General features: G+C 39.0%; 1 protein-coding gene across 6 annotated transcripts in view; it reads left to right on the top strand.

The window, feature by feature from the left end:
• Window positions 1-16,527, top strand: part of LOC128556013 (ubiquitin-conjugating enzyme E2 U-like) — a 247,655-nt gene extending 231,128 nt beyond the window's left edge. For all 6 annotated transcript variants that reach the window (XM_053539904.1, XM_053539900.1, XM_053539901.1 and 3 more), the window contains 3 exons: window positions 2,332-2,428; window positions 8,053-8,174; window positions 16,171-16,527. In XM_053539904.1, the coding sequence (XP_053395879.1) occupies window positions 2,332-2,428; window positions 8,053-8,174; window positions 16,171-16,301 (350 nt within the window). In that variant the 3' untranslated portion in view covers window positions 16,302-16,527. The remainder of the gene's footprint in view (window positions 1-2,331; window positions 2,429-8,052; window positions 8,175-16,170) is intronic.
• Window positions 16,528-19,752: the final 3,225 nt, after the last annotated feature.

The following is a 19,752-nucleotide window of genomic DNA, read 5'->3' as shown; positions in this document are numbered from 1 at the left end:
CTTGTCCAAAACCACAAGGCATAGAGCCTCAATATTTGGCATGTGACATCATCTAATGGTCCTCTATAAAGATTGTTCAAATTATTGTGAAAAGAGGCCCCGTCCCGGGGGTCCCAAGTTTTACATAGACTTTAATATAGGAAAAAACTTAAAAAATCTTCTTGTCTGAAACCAAAAGACCTAGGCCTTTGATGTTTGGTATGTAGCATTGCCTTGTGGTTCTCTACCAAGATTATTCAAATTTTGTCCCTGGGGTAAAAAGAGGCCCTACCCCGGGGGGCCCAAATTTTACATAGACATATAGGGGAAAAAAATTAAAATCTTCTTGTCTGAAATTACAAGGCATATGCTTTTGATATTTGGTATGTTGCATTGCCTAGTGGTCCTCTATTAAGATTATTCGAGTTATGCCCCCCGAGTTGAAAAGTTTTACATAGACTTACATAGGAAGAACTTTTAAAATCTTCTTGTCTGAAACTGCAAGGCCTATGCTTTTGATATTTGGTATGTTGCATTGCATAGTGGTCTACTACCAAAATTGTTCAAATTTTGCCCCTGGGGTGAAAGAGGCCCTGCCCTGGGGGTCCCACTTTTTACATAGACTTATATAGGAAAAACTTTAAAAATCTTGTCTGAAAGTTCAAGGCCTATGCCTTTGATATTTTGTATGAATCATTGCCTAGTTGATCTCTAACAAGAATGTTCGAATTATGCCCCTGGGGTGAAAAGAGGCCCTGCCCCAGAGGTGACTTGATACATGAGTTATATAGGAAAAATACTTCAAAAATTATCAGATCATATTTCCTAGACTGTTTAATTATATTTACCAGATGACCGTAAGTGGTAAGGGGTCACCCAACTGTGACCTTGACCTACTGACCTACTTCCTTGTTTTTTAAGATACAGCCTTGAAAATTGGATGACATGTACAGTTTTGCACACCGATCTTAAAACTGACTTTCAGTGATCATGAATATGACCTACTGACCTACTTTCTTGTTTTTTAAGCTTTAGCAAAGAAATTTGTTGAAGCAAGCAATTTAACTCAGGTGAGCGATATAGGGCCATCATGGCCCTCTTGTTTAAGATACAGCCTTGAAATTTGGATGACATGTACAGTTTTGCGCACCAATCTTAAAACTGATTTTCAGTAACCTTGAATGTGACCTACTGACCTACTTTCTTGTTTTTTAAGATACAGCTTTGAAATTTGGATGACATGTATATTTTTGCATGCCGATCTCTAAACAGACATTCAGAGATCATCAATGTGACCTACTGACCTACTTTCTTGTTTTCTAAGCTAAAGCAAAATGATTTGGCCACCTGTAACAGATTTCAAAAGTAATTTTGCATAATCTTTACCTTGAGCTTTTGTGACCGCTCAATGTCCGTTGTCTGTCCGTCAACAATTTCTATAAAAATCTGAATGATCCTTGGGTGGTCCCCTTTCAAAATTGTTCAAAGAATTGAATTCCATGCAGAATTCTGGTTGCCATGGCAACCGAAATTGTTCAATTCATTACCCTGGATGAAAAGAGGCCCTGCCCCGGGGGGTGTGGGGGGGGGGGAGTGGGGGTCTCAAGTTTTACATAGACTTATATAGGATTTTTTTTTTTAAATCTTCTTGTCTGAAACTGCAAGGCCTAGGCTTTTGATATTTGGTATGTTGCCTTGTGGTCCTCTACCAAAATTGTTCAAATTATTACCCTGGGGTGAAAAAAGGCCCTGCACTGGTGGGGGGGGGGGGGGTCTCAAGTTTTTGATTTTTAATTAAAAAATCTTCTTGTCCTAAAGTTCAAGGCCTAGGCCTTTGATATTTGGTGTGTAGCATTGCCTAGTTGATCTCTTACAAGATTGTTCAAATTATACTCCTTGGTTGAAAAGAGGCCCCGTCCTGGGGGTCAGTTGTTATACGAGTTATATAGGAAAAAGTACTAAAAAATTATTAGATAATTGTTCCTAGACTGTTTAATTATAATTACCTGATTACTCCAAGTGATTAGGGGTTGCCTGACTGTGACCTTGACCTACTGACCTACTTTCTTGTTTTTTAAGATACAACCTTGAAATTTGGATGACATGTACAGTTAAGCACACAGATCTTAAAACTGACTTTTAGTGACCATGAATGTGACCTACTGACCTACTTTCTTTATATTTTAGGATCAGTTTGTCATTTGAACTATGTGGCTCATAATACTCAGGTGAGCGATTCAGGGTCATCATGACCCTCTTGTTAAAGCTTTAGCTAAGAAATTTGTTCAAGCAAACAACTCTACTCAGGTGAGCGATATAGGGCCATCATGGCCCTCTTGTTTCTGCTTTCAGTACTAGAAGCAATTAAAGATAATCCAGCATTGCAGAAAGCACATCTTGGATTACCTCAAGAGGAAATTGAGGAACAGATGAAGCGACAGTTAGAAGAGTAAGTCTTTAATTTGTATATTTTACTTTTTAATGTACAACAAATGCATGTTGTTGAACAGTGTAGTGCATTACAGAAAACATAACTGAACCCAGTTTCATTCAGTATCTTTAGGTTGAGCCTTGTCTGTCTTTCTGTCCACCAGCTCTCTCATTCTTGTCTGCTCAATAACTTTGCCATACAGGGATGAATATTTGAATAACTTTACTTAAACATTCACCTTAAGTTGTATATACAGACTGAGATCTCTTCTTAAAGGTCAAATATTTAAAGCAACACTTAATAGTTCAAATAAATTATTAAAAAAGAGGCAGTCCGTCATATGTGATAAAACACTATAATTATGCTGTTTGAAAATATGTAAATAATGACTAAAATAGGAATGGGGACATTGCTATTTTTAGCAGATTCAAACAAAATTATTATAGATCTAGTGGAATACCCAGAATTTACATGCGCCAGGAAAATGTTCAAACTAGTGTTATATGAAAGTGTGTCTGAATTATTAGTCAGCGTAATGAGTATTATTAATATTTTATGAAATACTGATAAAAATCATCAGAACTTTTAATAAGTTTTGTTGCTTTTTAGCTTACCTGAGTATGAACTATTGTGATTGCTCTCTGTATTCTGTCGTCCATCCGTCCATTCACTCTTTTCTTCAAATGACCTCTCTTCTGAAATTGTTTGTCAGATTTGCACCAAACTTGGTCAGTAGCATCCTGGCATAGTCCTCTATCAAATTTGTTTTAATGTCTCTGATTTGCACCTTTTAGGGGTCACTAGAAGTAGAAATAGAAAATCCTTTAAATGACTTCTTCTCATGAACCATTTGATAGATCTTTTAAGATTTTTTTAACCATCATTATAAGGTCTTCACAAACTTTTCCAAAGTGAGCTGCTTGGCCCCTTTTAAGTAGAAAGTCATTTAAGCGACTTCTTCTCATGAACTGCTTGGTGGATCATCATTAAACTTGGTCTGTAGCATGAGTTAAGTCTACTCTAAAAATTTGTTCAAATTTGGGCACTTGGACCTTTTTAGGGGGTCACTAGAGGTAAAAATAGAAAACAACAACATTAAAGTGACTTCTTGGTCTATAGCATCATTGTAAGGTCTTCTTCAAACTTTGTGCAAATTGAAGCACTTGACCCCTTTTAGGGGCTGCTAGAGCTAAAGTATAAATGAACTGCATAATGGATCTTTAACAAACTTGGTCTGTTGCACCATTTTTAAGTCTGCTTATAACTTTCCTCAAATGGGGGCGCTTGGCCCCTGATAGGGGCTGCTCAAGCTAAAAATAGAAATGTAAATGTATTGGTGTGGAATTCCTATGTTCGACTTGTCCGACTCGTGACTTTTTACCAGCGGACATTTTTAGTGCATTTTTAGCTCACCTGAGCACGAAGTGAAGGTGAGCTTTTGTGATCGCCCTGTGTCCGTCGTCCGTCCGTCCATCCATCGTCCGTCCGTCCGTCGTCAGCAGTTTGACTGTTTACACTCTAGAGGTCACAATTTTGGCCCAATCTTAATGAAACTTGGTCAGAATGTTACCCTCAATAAAATCTTGGACAAGTTCGATATTGGGTCATCTGGGGTCAAAAACTAGGTCACCAGGTCAAACCAAAGGAAAAGCTTGTTAACACTCTAGAGGTCAGAGTTTTGGCCCAATCTTAATGAAACTTGGTCAGAATGTTACCCTCAATAAAATCTTGGAGGAGTTCGATATTGGGTCATCTGGGATCAAAAACTAGGTCACCAGGCCAAATCAAAGGAAAAGGTTGTTAACACTCTAGAGGTCACAATTTTGACCCAATCTTAATGAAACTTGGTCAGAATGTTACCCTCAATAAAATCTTGGACGAGTTCGATATTGGATCATCTGGGGTCAAAAACTAGGTCACCAGGTCAAATCAAAGGAAAAGCTTGTTAACACTCTAGAGGTCACAATTTTGGCCCAATCTTAATGAAACTTGGTCAGAATGTTACCCTCAATAAAATCTTGGGTGAGTTCGATATTGGGTCATCTGGAGTCAAAAACTAGGTCACCAGGTCAAATCAAAGGAAAAGCTTGTTAACACTGTAGAGGCGACATTTATGACTGTATCTTCATAAAACTTGGTCAGAATGTTAATCTTGAATCTCTCAAGGTCCAGTTTGAATCAGGGTCATGTAGGGTTTAAAACTAGGTCACCAGGTCAAATCAAAGAAAAAGCTAGTTTTCACTGTAGAGGCCACATTTATGATCATATCTTAATGAAACTTGGTCATAATGTTAATCTTGATGATCTATAGGTCACATTCAAATCTGGGTCAGGTGGGGTCAAAAACTAGGTCACCAGGTCAAATCAAAGGAAAAGCTTGTTAACAGTCTAAGGGTCACAATTTTGGCCCAATCTTAATGAAACTTGGTCAGAATGTTACCCTCAATACAATCTTGGACGAGTTTGATATTTTGTCATCTGGGATCAAAAACTAGGTCTCCAGGTCAAATGAAAGGACAAGCTTGTTAACACCGTAGAGGCCACATTTATGATTGTATCTTCATGAAACTTAGTCAGAATGTTAATCTTGATGATCTTTAGGTCACGTTCATATCTGGGTCATATGGGGTCAAAACTAGGTCACTGGGTCAAATCAAAGGAAAAGCTAGTTAACACTTTAGAGGCCACATTTATGACCATATCTTAATGAAACTTGGTCAGAATATTAATCTTGATGATCTTTAGGTCAATAGATCAGGTGAGCGATACAGGGCTTTCATGACCCTCTTGTTTAACAAATTTCAGTACTTATCTTGAAGAATCTTTACCATGACCTTCTCACCTAGTTCTTTTTGTTTTTGAAGCTTTAGCAAAGAAATTTGTTCAAGCAAGCAATTAAACTCAGGTGAGCGATATAGGGCCATCGTGGCCCTCTTGTAGGTTGAAAATTCAGACAAGTTGAATTTTGACTGTGGGAAAGCGGATTTTTGTCGAGCCTGCTTGCGGTGAGATCAACTTAGTCGCCACTTTTGGCGGTTCTGTGTACTTGCGTGCGTCCGTCCGTGGGTGTGTGCGAGCTCACATTTGCATACTTAGGTGGCTATAGGAACAATAGGTAACTGTACTTTTTCCTTGATGTCATTCATTCCGATTTTGTATGGACCATAACTTTGACATGCATGGAGCAATCTTGTTTATATTTGGCATGAATATTAACATCAATGAGAAGGAGTGTCACACACAAACCCCAAAGTTCCTATCTCAAAGGTCAAGGTCACAGTTGGCGGTCAAAGGTCAAATTGAAGAATGAGTTTGTCCAGAGCATTTCTTCTTAATGCATGGTGGGATTTTTATGTAACTTGGCATGAATGTTCACTATTATGAGACAGAGTGCCATGCACAAGAACCAGGTCCCTAGGTCTAAGTTCAAGGGCAAGAACCTAGAATTACTTCCCTTTGTTGTTACTATAAATAGCTTATACTTTTTTATTACTTCAAATTGAAAAATCAAGACCACTTTTCTGTAGTACAACGTGCATGTTACATCCAATTTTGAGGTATATTATGACCTATCTCTACTGGTAAGGATTTTTGTGTGGACTTAGATTTTTTCTTGCACTCCCAGTCATTTTGACAGGTGGCTCATAGGCATCTTGATATGTCTCACATGTCCATGTACAAGTGAAAAATATTAGGATTTCCACACCCCTGTATCTGTAAACAACTTTTTATGCCCCCCTTCGGAGAAGGACGGGTATATTGTTTTGCAGATGTTGGTCGGTCTGTCGGTCGGTATGTAGACCAATCTGTTTCGGGATGATAACTCAAAAATGCTTGGGCCTAGGATCATGAAAGTTGATAGGGAGGTTGGCCATGACCAGCAGATGACCCCTATTGATTTTGAGTTCAGTATGTCAAAGGTCAAGGTCACAGTGACCCGGAACAGAACGGTTTCCTGGATGATAACTCAAGAAATATGCTTGAACCACAACACTGGTACTGTTCATCATTTTATTTCTATTTACTTCACAGTTTATAGCATAAGGTTGCAGGGTACACCGAAATGACAATACAAGTATCGTAAGTGTCCACAGTGTCGTGACCCTGAAAGTAAACAATAAATTACACTAAATACTTATGAGCTTACAGATACATGAGCGGCAATATGAATTAAAAGAATACCAATCCGAACAGACTTAAAGACAATTATTCTACAGTCAATACCATACTCCGACAGGGAGTATTACACCAAATTTAAATATAACTCTCACAAGAAAAGGTCAGGTTCGACTCTGTATCAGACATCCGGTTTCATACATATATTTACAACATAGTATAATGCGTATTTCATAATAACTCTAAAAGGGAGGTTGGTCATGACCAGCAGATGACCCCTATTGATTTTGAGATCAATAGGTCAAAGATCAAGGTCACAGTGACCCGGAACAGTTAATTGGTTTCCGGATGATAACTCAAGAATGCTTAGGCCTAAGTTCGTGAAAGTTGATAGGGAGGTTGGTCATCACCAGCAGATGACCCCTATTGATTTTGAGGTCAGTAGGTCAAAGGTCAAGGTCACAGTGACCAGGAACAGTAAAACGGTTTCTGGACGATAACTCAAGAACGCTTGGGCCTAGGATCAGGAAAATTAAAAGGGAAGTTGGTCATGACCATCAGATGACTCCTATTGAATTTGAGTTCATTAGGTCAAAGTTTAAGGTCACATTGGCCAGGAACAGTTAAATGGTTTCCGGACGATTACTCAAGAACGTTTGGGCCAAGGATCATGAAAGTTGATAGAGGTTAATCATGACCAGTTGATGACCCCTATTGATTCTGAGGTCAGTAGGTCAGTGTCAAGGTTACAGTGACCCGGAACAGTTGAACTGTTTCCAGACGATTACTTGAGAACGCTTGGGCCTAGCATCAGGAAACTTGATATGGAGATTGGTCATGACCAGTAGATGACCCCTATAGATTTTGAGGTCAGTAGGTCAAAGGTCTAGGTCACATTGACCTGGAACTGTTAAACCCTTTCCGGATGATAACTTGAAAATGCTTAGGCCTAGGATCACGAAACTTAATAGGGAGGTTGATCATGACCAGCAGATGACCCCTGTTGATTTTGAGGTCAATAGGTCAAAGGTCAAGGTCACATTGAACCAGAACAGTAGAACTTTTGTTTACAGTGAGCAAATAATTTCTGTTCCTTATGCAATTTCTGAATGCATCAAGGGGGGCTCTACGAGCTCTTGTTTCTAAAGAATTGCTAGATGGATCTCCATTAAACTTTGTCTGTAGCATCATTATAGGGTCCTTGTTCAATGATATACAAATGGGCCCATTTTAGGGGCCACTAGAGCTGAAAATAGAAATACTTGAAATGACTTCTCATGGAGCTCTTGATGGATCTTCCTCAAACTTGCCATGTAGCATCTAAGGTCCTCTCCCAGTTTTGTTCAAATGGGACAGCTTGGTCTCTGTTAGGGGCCGCTACAGCTTAAAATAGAAATACTTTTAAATTACTTTTTCTCATGAACTGTTTGATGGATCTTCATTAAACTTGGTCTGTAGCAACATTGTAAAGTCAGTTTCCACATTTGTTCAAATTTTAGTAAATTGTTACATAAAAAATGTTTCAGACATGAGACCTTGATGTATGGGCGATTTCAGGCTAAACCATCTGAAGAGGAAGAAAAGGCTATGAAGCTTGCTCGACTGAACAAGATGAAAAAAATATACCTACCTCCTAGGATCTCACCTAGTAAGTCTTGAACATGATAAAGTCACGGTACAAACAATAAGTACAGCATGACACAATCAATAAATGAAGCTCTTAAACTACTCACAAAGTCTAATAAAACAAAAATTATATGTGTTAAAATTTGTTTACTTTTCTTCTTCTGTTCAGGATATGTGCATAGAAAACTGGAATATAATTTTGTACAATACCAGTCAATCTTCAATTATTTTTCGTTCAGTCTTAAATGAGATGTGTTGCGCATGTGCCGATCAGTTTTTCGTTGCTGCTTCCGCTGATGTCGGTTGTGCTTTTTTGATTGTGATAAAACTGATCCTAGATACATTGAATATTCTAACACGATCCGATTCATTTTCCTATTAAACAAAGAAGGCTTGAAAACAGTGAATTATTATACAACAATTCACTGTTCTGACGTCACAATTATTACGTCATATTGTCTAACGGCATAGCAGCGCGCTGGAAAAGCAGTCAAGAATGTACTTTAAAGTCTTTGGTAACATGTTAGAATTGAAGTAATATATCTCAATTAGTGATTTGCTCTTGAATAAAATCATTCTTTGTCGTTCAGATGCGTATTATAATATCACTCTGGCTGCACCCTCGTGATATAATTCCTTCGCATCTGAACTCCAAACAATGATTTATTCAGCGACAAATCACTAAATGAGATATATTATTTCTTAATTATGCCCTTCTTCGAAGAAGGAGGGGTATATTGTTTTGCAGATGTCTGTCGTCGGTCGGTCAGTCGGTATGTAGACCAGTCCGTTTCCGGATGATAACTAAAGAAGACTTGGGCTTAGGATCATGAAAGTTGATAGGGTGGTTGTTCATAACTAGCAGATGACCCCTATTGATTTTGAGATCAGTGGGTCAAAGTTTAACGTCACAGTAACCCAGAACAGTTAAATGGTTTCCGGATGATAACTCAAGAACGCTTGGGCCTAGGATCATGAAAGTTGATAGGGAGGTTGGTCATGACCAGCAGATGACCCCTATTGATTTTGAGGTCAGTAGGTTAAAGGTCAAGGACACAGGGACCTGGAACAGTAAAAACGTTTCGGGATGATAACTCGAGAACGCTTGGGCCGAGGGTCATAAAAGTTGATAGGGAGGTTGATCATGACCAGCAGATGACCCCTATTGATTTTGAGGTCAGTAGACCAAAGGTCAAGGACACAGGGACCTGGAATAGTAAAACCGTTTCCAGACTATAACTTGAGAACGCTTGGGCCTAGGATCACGAAACTTAACAGGGAGGTTGATCATGAACAGTAGATGACCCCTATTGATTTTGAGATCAGTAGGTCAAAGATCAAGGTCACAGTGACCTGGAACAGTTAAAATGTGTCCGGAAGATAACTTGAGAATGCTTGGGCCTATGATCACGAAACTTAATAGGGAGGTTTATCATAAACAGCAGATGACCCCTATTGATTTTTAGGTCAATAGGTCAAAGGTCAAGGTCACTTTGGCCAAGAACATTAGAACTTTTGTGCACAGTGAACAAATAATTTCTGTTCCTTGTGCAATTACTGAATGCATCAAGGGGGGCATTTCTTGTTCTACCAGCTCTTGTTAGTTTTGCCAGTGTAAATTGTTATGCCCCCCTTCGAAGGAGGGGTATATTGTTTGGCAGATGTCTGTCAATTGGTCGGTCTTAAGCTTAGAATCATGAAAATTGACAGGCAGGTAGGTCATGACCAGCAAATGACCCTTATTGATTTTGAGATCAGTAGGTCAGAGGTCAAGGTCACAGTGGCACAGAACATTTAAATGGTTTCCAGATGATAACTCAAGAATGCTTTGGCCTAGGATCATGAAAGTTGACAGGGAGGTTGGTCATAATCAGCAAATGACCGCTATTGATTTTAAGGTCAGTAGGTCAGAGGTCAAGGTCACAGTGACCCTTAACAGTTAAACGGTTTCTGAATGATAACTAGAGAACCCTTGGGCCTAGGATCATGAAAATTGATAGGAAGGTTGATCATGACCAGCAGATGACCTCTGTTGATTTTAAGATCAGTAGGTCAAAGGGGTCAAGGTCACAGTGACCTGGAACAGTCAAATGGTTTCTGGATGATGACTTGAGAACGCTTGGGCCTAGTATAATGAAACTTGATAGGGAGGTTGATCATGATTAGCAGATGATCTCTACTTGTATGGGCATAATATCTTGGTTCCTTTCGAAACTGGCCAGATTCCATCATGGGTTGCAGAGTTAAAGGGCCAAAATATGCTATTTTTTGCTTGTGAACACGATAGAGACCACATTTTGCAATCAACTTTAATCAAACTTGCACACAACTTGTATCGGCATAATATCTAGGTTCCTTTTAAAAACTGGCCAGATCCCATCATGGTTTGCAGTGTTATGGCCCCTTAAAGGGCCAAAATTTGTTATTTTGGCTTTTGCAGCCATATAGAGACTTCATTTATGGTTTGATTTGATACAAACTTGCAAAATATCTTCAACAACAATAAATCTTGGATTCCATGATGAATTTGTCAGATCCAATCATAGGTTCCGGAGTTGCGGCCCCTGATTGACCCCTAAAAGAGCCAAAATTTGGTAATTTTTACCTTGTGAACACGACAGGAGTGGCATTTTATATTTGATTTTAACCACACTTACACACAACCTAAGTCACAATAAGATCTTGGTTCCTTTCAAAAACCGGCTAGATTCCATCATGGGTTCTAGAGTAAAATTTTCTATTTTGGCCATTTCAGCCATATAGAGGTTTCATTTATGCTTTGATTTGATAAAACTTGTACAGAATGATAATCTTGATGATCTCTAGGCCTGGATTGAAACTAGGTCATCAGGTCAGATCAAAGGAAAAGCTTGTTAACAACTTAGAGGCCCCATTTATGACCCTATTTTCATGAAACTTGGTCAATGTTTATCTTGATGATTTCTAGGCCAAATTTGAAACTGGGTCATACGGGGTCAGAAACTAGGTCATCAGGTCAAATCAATGGAAAAGCTTGTTAACACTCTTGTCCATTTGATGTACATGAAACTTGGAATGTTTGTCTGCATGAAATATCCTATGAATTTTTATCTGGGTCATGTGGGGTCAAAAACTAGGTCACCAGGTCAAATCAAAGAATAAGCTTGTTTACACCCTAGGGGGCACATTTTTTATTCTATCTTCATAAATTTTGGTCAGAATGTTATCATGAAGTCTTGGATGATTTCAAATCTGGGTCACGTGGGGTCAAAAACTAAGTCACTAGGTCAAATCATAGGAAAAGCTTGTATACGCTCTAGGGGCCATTTTTTTGTCCCAATCTTCCCGAAATTTTGTCAGAATGTTTTTCATGAAATTTTAGACAAGTTCCAGTCTGGATCATGTGGGGTAAAAAACTAGGTCACTTGGTCAAATCAAAGAAAATGCTTGTTTACACTCAAGAGGCCACGTTTTTTGGTCCAATGTTAATGAAAATTGGTCAGAATATTTGTCTCCATGAAATCACTAGGTAGAACATGTTTACACAGTTATGGTGTGTTACACAGGTGAGCGACCTAGGGCCATCTTGGCCCTCTTGTTTTAAATATCATCGGCAAATTCTGAATATTTTAAAGAAGCATTTAAGTCGAAAGCTGTGGGGTATTTGGTTACTCTAAATGTAAATAATTTCAAATATGAGAAATAACAGTGGGTAGTAAACACAACGGCTATATGTCCAGCCGCATGGTACCTGTGTTTAGCTCAACTGAGCTCAACTGAGCTCAAAGTGCATGGGGTGAGCTATTGTGATCACTCATCATCTGTGAATCCATCTGTCTACACTTTTTATGCCCCCACTATGAGTGATGGGGGCATATAGATTTGGTCTTGTTCGTGCGTCCATCCGTCCGTCCGTGCATCCATCCATCTGAAAAAGAAATTGTGATTTGCCTAGCTCGAAAAGTATTTGATATAAATTGATCAAACCTTGCATGAGTCTTAATCATGATATGAACTTAAGCACCTCCTACTTTTTGTCTGGCTCCGCCCCCTATTTCCAGAGTTATGACCCCTAAAAAGTAAAAAATGCACTTTTTAAACGCCCGTTTGAAAAACGGGACGTATAATGGAAATGCCCCGGGCGGATGGGAGGCGGGCGGCGTCCACAGACTTTGTCCGGAGCATATCTTCTTCATGCATGGAGGGATTTTGATGAAACTTGGCACAATTGTTCAACATCATGAGACGGAGTGTCATGCACAAGAACCAGGTCCCTAGGTGTAATGTCAAGGTCACACTTAGAGGTCAAAGGTCAAATTCAAGAATGACTTTGTCCGGAGCATATCTTCTTCATGCATGGAGGGATTTTGATATAACTTGGCACAATTGTTCACCATCATGAGACAGAGTGTCGTGCGCAAGAACCCGTCCCTAGGTCTAAGGTCAAGGTCACAACTTAGAGGTCAAAGGATACAAGAATGAAAACTTTGTCCGGAGCTTTTCTTCTTCATGCATGGAGGGATTTTGATAGAACTTGGCACAATTGTTCACCATCATGAGACGGAGTGTCATGCGCAAGAACCGGTCCCTAGGTCTAAGGTCAAGGTCACAACTTAGAGGTCAAAGGATACAAGAATGAAAACTTTGTCCGGAGCTTTTCTTCTTCATGCATGGAGGGATTTTGATATAACTTGGCACAATTGTTCACCATCATGAGATGGAGTGTCATGCGCAGGTCCCTTCTTTAGAATTACTTCCCTTTGTTGTTACTATAAATAGCTTATATTGTAACTTTTTCATTACTAGTCGTAGGGAAAAATAGAGATCACTTTTTTTGTGGTGTAGTTGGACCTGTCTCTACCTGGTAAGGATTTTTATGTGGACTTAGAAATTTATTTTTTGTTTTTTATTTTTTTTTAGTTCACTCCCTTAGTTGTAGGGAAAAACCAAGACCTCTTTTCTGCGGTACAACATAGATGTTACTTTCAAATTTTAGGTGTATTTTAAGGTATCTCTACCTGGTAAGGAGTATTTTTTGTGGATTTAGAAAAACAAAAGAATTACAATAATTACTACACAACCACAGAATTAAAATTCCATTTGCAAATACAGGTGCTAGTGTAAAGAAATTTGCTATGACGGGAGTATATTGCGACATTCTGGCACTCCTGTTCACATGTATGTATATGTTTCAAAAGTATTCTAATGACCCATTTTAACTGACAAATATTTACTATATATTAGGATTCATTTTCCTTGTTTATCATTAGTGTTTGAAAGTGCAAAAGTGATCATATGCAATAAAATCATAGTGCTTGTAAGAGTTATTGCTCACTTTATGAAACCTGCTAAAAAGTCCCATAAATCGCATGTATTGCTATTAAATAATACTCTTAGCAGTGTGGAAATTGTTCGCTGAAGTCCATGGAATACTCCAAAATATTATTGATAGACATCCATGGAATAACTCTTGAAAATTTTCACACAGGTCTGTAGAGAGATCTCCGGAAATCCCTGGACATTTTCCACTGTTTGCCGCAGTTTTATACTTAACTCCAGAAAGTTGGTCTGAATACTCCTGAGTCTTGAATTTCACAAACATGGAATTTTCTCAGTTGGGTTGTTTTCCCTTAATGAGGTATATCTGTTACTTATTATGCCCCGTTTCGAAGAAAGTGGGGTGTATTGTTTTGCAGATTTTGGTCGGTCCGTAAACCAATTGTTTCCGGATGATAACTCAAGAACACTTGGGCCTAGGATCATGAAAGTTGATAGGAAGGTTGGCCATGACCAGTAGATGACCCCTATTGATTTTGAGGTCAAAGGTCAAGGTCAGTGACAGGGAACAGTTAAATGGTTTCCGGATGATAACTCAAGAACGCTTGAGCATAAGATCATGAAAGTTGATAGGGAGGTTGGCCATGACCATCAGATGACCCCTATTGATTTTTAGGTCAGTAAGTCATAGGTCAAGGTCACAGTGACCTGGAACAGTTAAACGGTTTCCAGATGATAACTCTAGAATGCTTGGGTCTAAGATCATGAAAGTTGATAGGGAGGATTATCATGACTAGCAGATGACCTCAATTGATTTTGAGGTCAGTAGGTCAAAGGTCACAGTGACCCGGAGCAATTAAATGGTTTCAGGACTTTAACTTGAGAATGCTTGGGCCTAGGATCAAGAAACTCAATAGGGATGTTGATAATGACCAGCAGATGACCCCTATTGAATTTGTGTTCAGTAGGTCAAAGGTCAAGGTCACATTGACCCAGAACAGTAGAACTTTATTTTGCCAAATAACTAGAGAATGCTTTGGTCACATTTGATACAGAGTTTACTTATGACTGGTAAATGACCCATAATTATTGATTTGAGGGCAGTTCGTCAAACATCCAGTGCACAGTGACCACATAATTTCTTTTCCTTGTGCAATTACTGAATGCATCAAGGGTGGGATGGGGGGCATTTCGTTTTCTACGAGCTCTTGTTTAGTTTTGCTTTGCGGCCTCTTTTTATGCCATCCAGAATATTTGACAGGGCACTTTAGATTTGCCTTTTTCATGTATATTTGTCCATTCATCGGAATTGGTACATGTATATCTCAAAAAGTATCTGATCTATATCACCAAACCTCATAGGACATTTAATCAGCAAGTGAAGTTTTGCACCTGGAGTTTTGTTTAAGATTTCACTCTGCCAATGACTACTCATGAAGCACTTGATTGATCATCATCAAGCTTGGTCTGTAGCATCATGGTAAGGTCCTGTCCCAGTTTTGTTTAAATGGAGGCCCCCAGCCCCTTTTAGGTGCAACTAGAGCTAATATAGAAATAACTTTGAACAACTTCTTCTCAGGAACCACTTTTTGGATCTTCATTAAACTTGTTTTTAACATCATTATCAGGTTTTCTCCTTATTTTGTTCAGCTGGGGGTGCTTGGTGTCTTTAGGGGCGGCTAGCAGTAAATATAGAAACACCTTTAAATGACTTCTCCTGAACTGCTTGATAGATCTTCATTAAACTTGGTCTGTAGCATCATTATTTATTCAGTGTGATCGCTACAGCAAAATATAGAAATACTAAGTGTTTGGACTGTTATATGTCGCAATAATTTGTGCAATCAACTTCTACTGTCTCTGGAACGTTTGATACTGTAAGCATATAATAGTCCTCTTCCAAAGTTGCACACCCTCTAGCCTGTTTAAGCTCTGAAACTCAAGTGAGGGATTTAAGGGCATCATAGCCCTCTTGTTAAGGGTTTCACCACTCAACCAGACCAGATTTTGGCAATAGATATACAACCAATCAAGGTCCATCATGGCCCGCTTGTTTGGGATTTCACTCAGGCCATAAATATACTTAAAAGACCTAAAAGTTTGTGTTGCATGTGTGTTTCAAAATGTATTACCTTTTACTTAGTTCAGAATATGCATCTCAAAAAGTATTAACCTAGTCATGAAACATTAGGGGATTCTTAAACAGCATGTGAAGTTGTGCACCTGGGGTTTTGTTTGGAATTTAACTCTTCTAGACCAGAGTTGTGGTACTTGACTAGTAAAAGTATGCATAAATGCCTTAAGAGTTTGTGTCACATAATTATATATCTCAGGAAGTGTTAGCCCTACAGGAATAGTATTCAGCATGTGAATTTATGCACCTACATGTAGGTGTTTCGTGAGTTTTAATCTCAACTACTCCTTTCCCACTCCCACCAGCCAGCAAGGTAAACTCTTTCAGTTTCTTTTACCTTTTGTATCAAGATGATGTTTGTAGTATATATACTCCTACCCATACCTTCACTGACACATACACCCAATCCAAGGTAATATTAAAGTTTTCTTAGTCTTGCATTGTCACTTAGTAACATATGACCATACAGTGACAGGGAGTGGAGGTACCAGTGTCATACATATAGTGGACACACATATAGTCTTGTACTGCTTCAGAGTAATAAGCAAAGCATAGCTTTGTTGAAATTGGACCAAGACAACTTGCGAGACCTTAAACCAATCTCTACTTGTTTTTTTCTCTATTTCAGCAAGTTTGCACACCACAGAGACTATGCCACCCCCTCCCTCAGGGAAGGCAAAAGAAGAACCATGGGAGAAAGAAGTAGATGATCTTGTTGCATGGACAGATAAACTCGATGCCTCTACTATTGAGGCTTAAATTCAAGAATGATCTTGTAGCATGGACAAATAAACTCGATGCCTCTACTATTGAGGCTTAAATTCAAGAATGATCTTGTAGCATGGACAAATAAGCTTGATGTCTATACTCATAAGGCTATGATACTAGAATGGGATGTAAAAATATTATCTCCCATACATTGTGTTATTGTTTACTGAGTACTTTTTATTATGAATATATAGAAATAATGATAAGAACTCGTTTATTTGCTGTGTTCATTTGGTTTGTTACAAGTAAGCTTTTTAGCTCACCTGAGCACAGGGTAAGGTATTGTGATCGCTCACCGTCTAGCATCCAGCCGCTCGGCGACTGTCCACACTTTCCTTTAAACAACATCTCCTCCTTAACCACTTGGCCAATTTTGATGAAACTTCACAGGGATGTTCCTTGGATGGTCTTCTTTAAAAATTATTTGAAGAATTTAATTCCATACAAAACCCTGGTTGCCATGGCAACCGAAAGGAAAATCTTTAAATATCTTCTTGTCCAAAACCAGAGTTCATAGGGCTTTTATATTTGGTATGTAGCATCATCTAGTGATCCTCTACCAAGCTTGTTCAAATTATCCCCCTAGGGTCAAATATGGCCCTGCCCTGGGGGTCACATGGTTTACATAGACTTTTATAGGGAAAACTTCGAAAATCTTCTTGTCCAAAATCACAGGTCATAGGGCTTTGATATTTGGTGTGTAGCATCATCTAGTGGTCCCCTACCAAGATTGTTCAAATTATGCCCCTGGGGTAAAAGAGGCCTCCCCCAGGGATCCCAAGTTTTACATAGATTTGTATAGGAAAAAAACTTTAAAAATGTTTTTGTCTTAAACCACAAGACCTAGGCTTTTGATATTTGTTATTTAGTATTGCCTGGTGGTCCTCTACCAAGATTGTTCTAATTATTACCCTGGGGTGGAAAGAGGCCCCGTCCCGGGGGTCCCAATTTTACATAGACATATAGGGAAAAAACTTTAAAAATCTTCTTGTCTGAAACCACAAGACCTAGGCCGTTGATAAAGTGCTCAAGGTGAGGTAGTATTGTGACCGGTCATGGTCCGGCATCCATGGTACACCAGCATTTGCCTTGTGAACACTCTAGAGGCCACAGTTGTGATTCAATTTTTATAAAACTTGGTCAGAATGTTCATCTCGATGATCTCTAGGTCAAGTTCGAAACTGGGTCATGTAGGTTCAAAAACTAGGTCAGTAGGCCAGATCAGAGGAAAAGCTTGTGAACACTAGAGGCCACAGCTGTGACTAAATCTTTATGAAGCCTGGTCAGAATGTTTGTCTTCATGATCTCTAGTTCATGTTCGAATCTTGGTCATGTGGGGTCAAGAACTAGGTCACCACCTCAAATCAAAGAAAGTTTGTAAACACTCTGTGACTCAATCTTTATGAAACTTAGAATGTTTGTCTTGATGATATCTAGGTCAAATTCGAAACTGGGTCATGTGGGTTCAAAAATTAGGTCACTAGGATAGATCAAAGGAAAGTCTTGTTAACACTCTACAATTTAAGTTTGAACCTCATGAGAATAGTCAGAATGTTTGTCTTGGTGATCTCTAGGTCAGGTTTGAATCTGGGTCATGTGGGGTCAAAAAACTAAGTCACCTGGTCAAATCAAAGGAAAAACTTGTTAGCACTCTAGAGGCCACAGTTGTGACTTATCTTTATGAAACTTGGTCAGAATGTTTGTTTTGATGATCTCTAGGCCAAGTTCGAAACTGGGTCATGTGGGGTGAAAAACTAGGTCACTAGTCCAGATCAAAGGAAATTCTTGTTAACACTCTTGAAACCACATTTTAAATTTGAAACTCTGAGAATTGGTCAGAATGTTTGTCTTGATGACCTCTAGGTCAAGTTAGAATCTGGGTCATGTGGGATCAAAAAGTTGGTCAGTAGGCCAGATCAACTCTGGTGGGTGGATCAGCTCTGGTGAGCGATATAGTGCCATCATGGCCCTCTTGTTTCTTTTTTAGTTCACCTGTCACGAAGTGACAAGGTGAGCTATTGTGACCACTTGATGTCCGTTGTGCGTCGTCAGTCATCCGTCAACAATTTCTAAAAAAATCTTCTTAAAAACCACTGTGTAGAATTACACCAGACTTCACAGGAATGATCCTTGGGTGGCCCCCTTTCAAAATTGTTCAAAGAATTGAATTCCATGCACAACTCTGGTTGCCATGGCAACGGAAAGGAAAAACTTTAAAAATCTTCTTGTCCAAAACCACAGGGCCTAGAGCTTTGATATCTGGTGTGTAGCATCATCTAGTGGTCCTCTACCAAAATTGTTCAAATTATCCCCCTAGGGTCAAATATGGCCCCGCCCCGGGGGTCACATGGTTTATATAGGGAAAACTTTGAAAATCTTCTTGTACAAAACCACATGGCCTAGGGCTTTGATATTTGGTATGTAGCATCATCTAGTGGTCCTCTACCACGATTATTCAAATTATCCCCCTAGGGTCAAATATGGCCCAGCTCCGGGGGCCACATGGTTTATATAGACTTATATAGGGAAAACTTTGAAAATCTTCCTGTACAAAAACCACATGGCCTAGGGCTTTGATATTTGGTATGTAGCATCATCTTGTGGTCCTCTACCAAGATTGTTCAAATTATCCCCCTAGGGTCAAATATGGCCCCGCCCCGGGGTCCCAAGTTTTACATAGACTTATATAGGAAAAAGTTTAAAAATCTTCTTGTCTGAAACCACAACACTTAAACCTTTGATATTTGGTTTGTAGCATTGTCTTATGGTCCTCAACCAAAATTGTTCAAATTGTACTCCTTGGGTGAAAAGAGGCCCTGCCCTTGGGTCCCAAGTTTTATATAGACTTATATAGGAAAAAGCTTTAAAAATCTTCTTGTCTGAAACCATACGACCTAGGCTTGATATTTGGTATGATGCATTGTCTAGTAGTCCTCTACCAAAATTGTTCAAATTATGCACCTGGGGTTAAAAGAGGCCCCACCCTGGGGTCACATAGTTATTAATGTGAGTTATTTAGGAAAAATACTTAAAAAATCATCTGATCCTATTTCCAAGACTGTTTAGTTATAATTACTTGATGACCCAAAGTAATATGATGTCACTTGACTGTGACCTTGACCTACTGACCTACTTTCTTGTTTTTAACTCGACTATTCGAAGAATAGTCTAGCTATTCTACTCACGTCGGCGTCACACCTTGGTTAAGTTTTTGCATGCAAGTACATACAGCTATCGTTCAAAGGCATATAGCTTTGAAACTTATTTTTTCTTTTTCTAGGTCAATTACCAACCTCACTTGGCCAAGTTCCATAACTCTGACATGTATTTTGAGCAAATTATGCCCCCTTTTGAAAATTCTGGTTAAAGTTTTACATGCAAGTTACTATCTCCAAAACTAATGCAGAAATTGAATTAAAACTTCACATGTGCCTTCGGGGTT

Source organism: Mercenaria mercenaria, chromosome 3 (assembly GCF_021730395.1).
Source record: "Mercenaria mercenaria strain notata chromosome 3, MADL_Memer_1, whole genome shotgun sequence".
In the NCBI taxonomy this organism is placed as follows: domain Eukaryota; kingdom Metazoa; phylum Mollusca; class Bivalvia; order Venerida; family Veneridae; genus Mercenaria; species Mercenaria mercenaria.
Note: the sequence above shows the minus strand (reverse complement) of the source record. Positions and strands in the feature narration are given on the sequence as shown.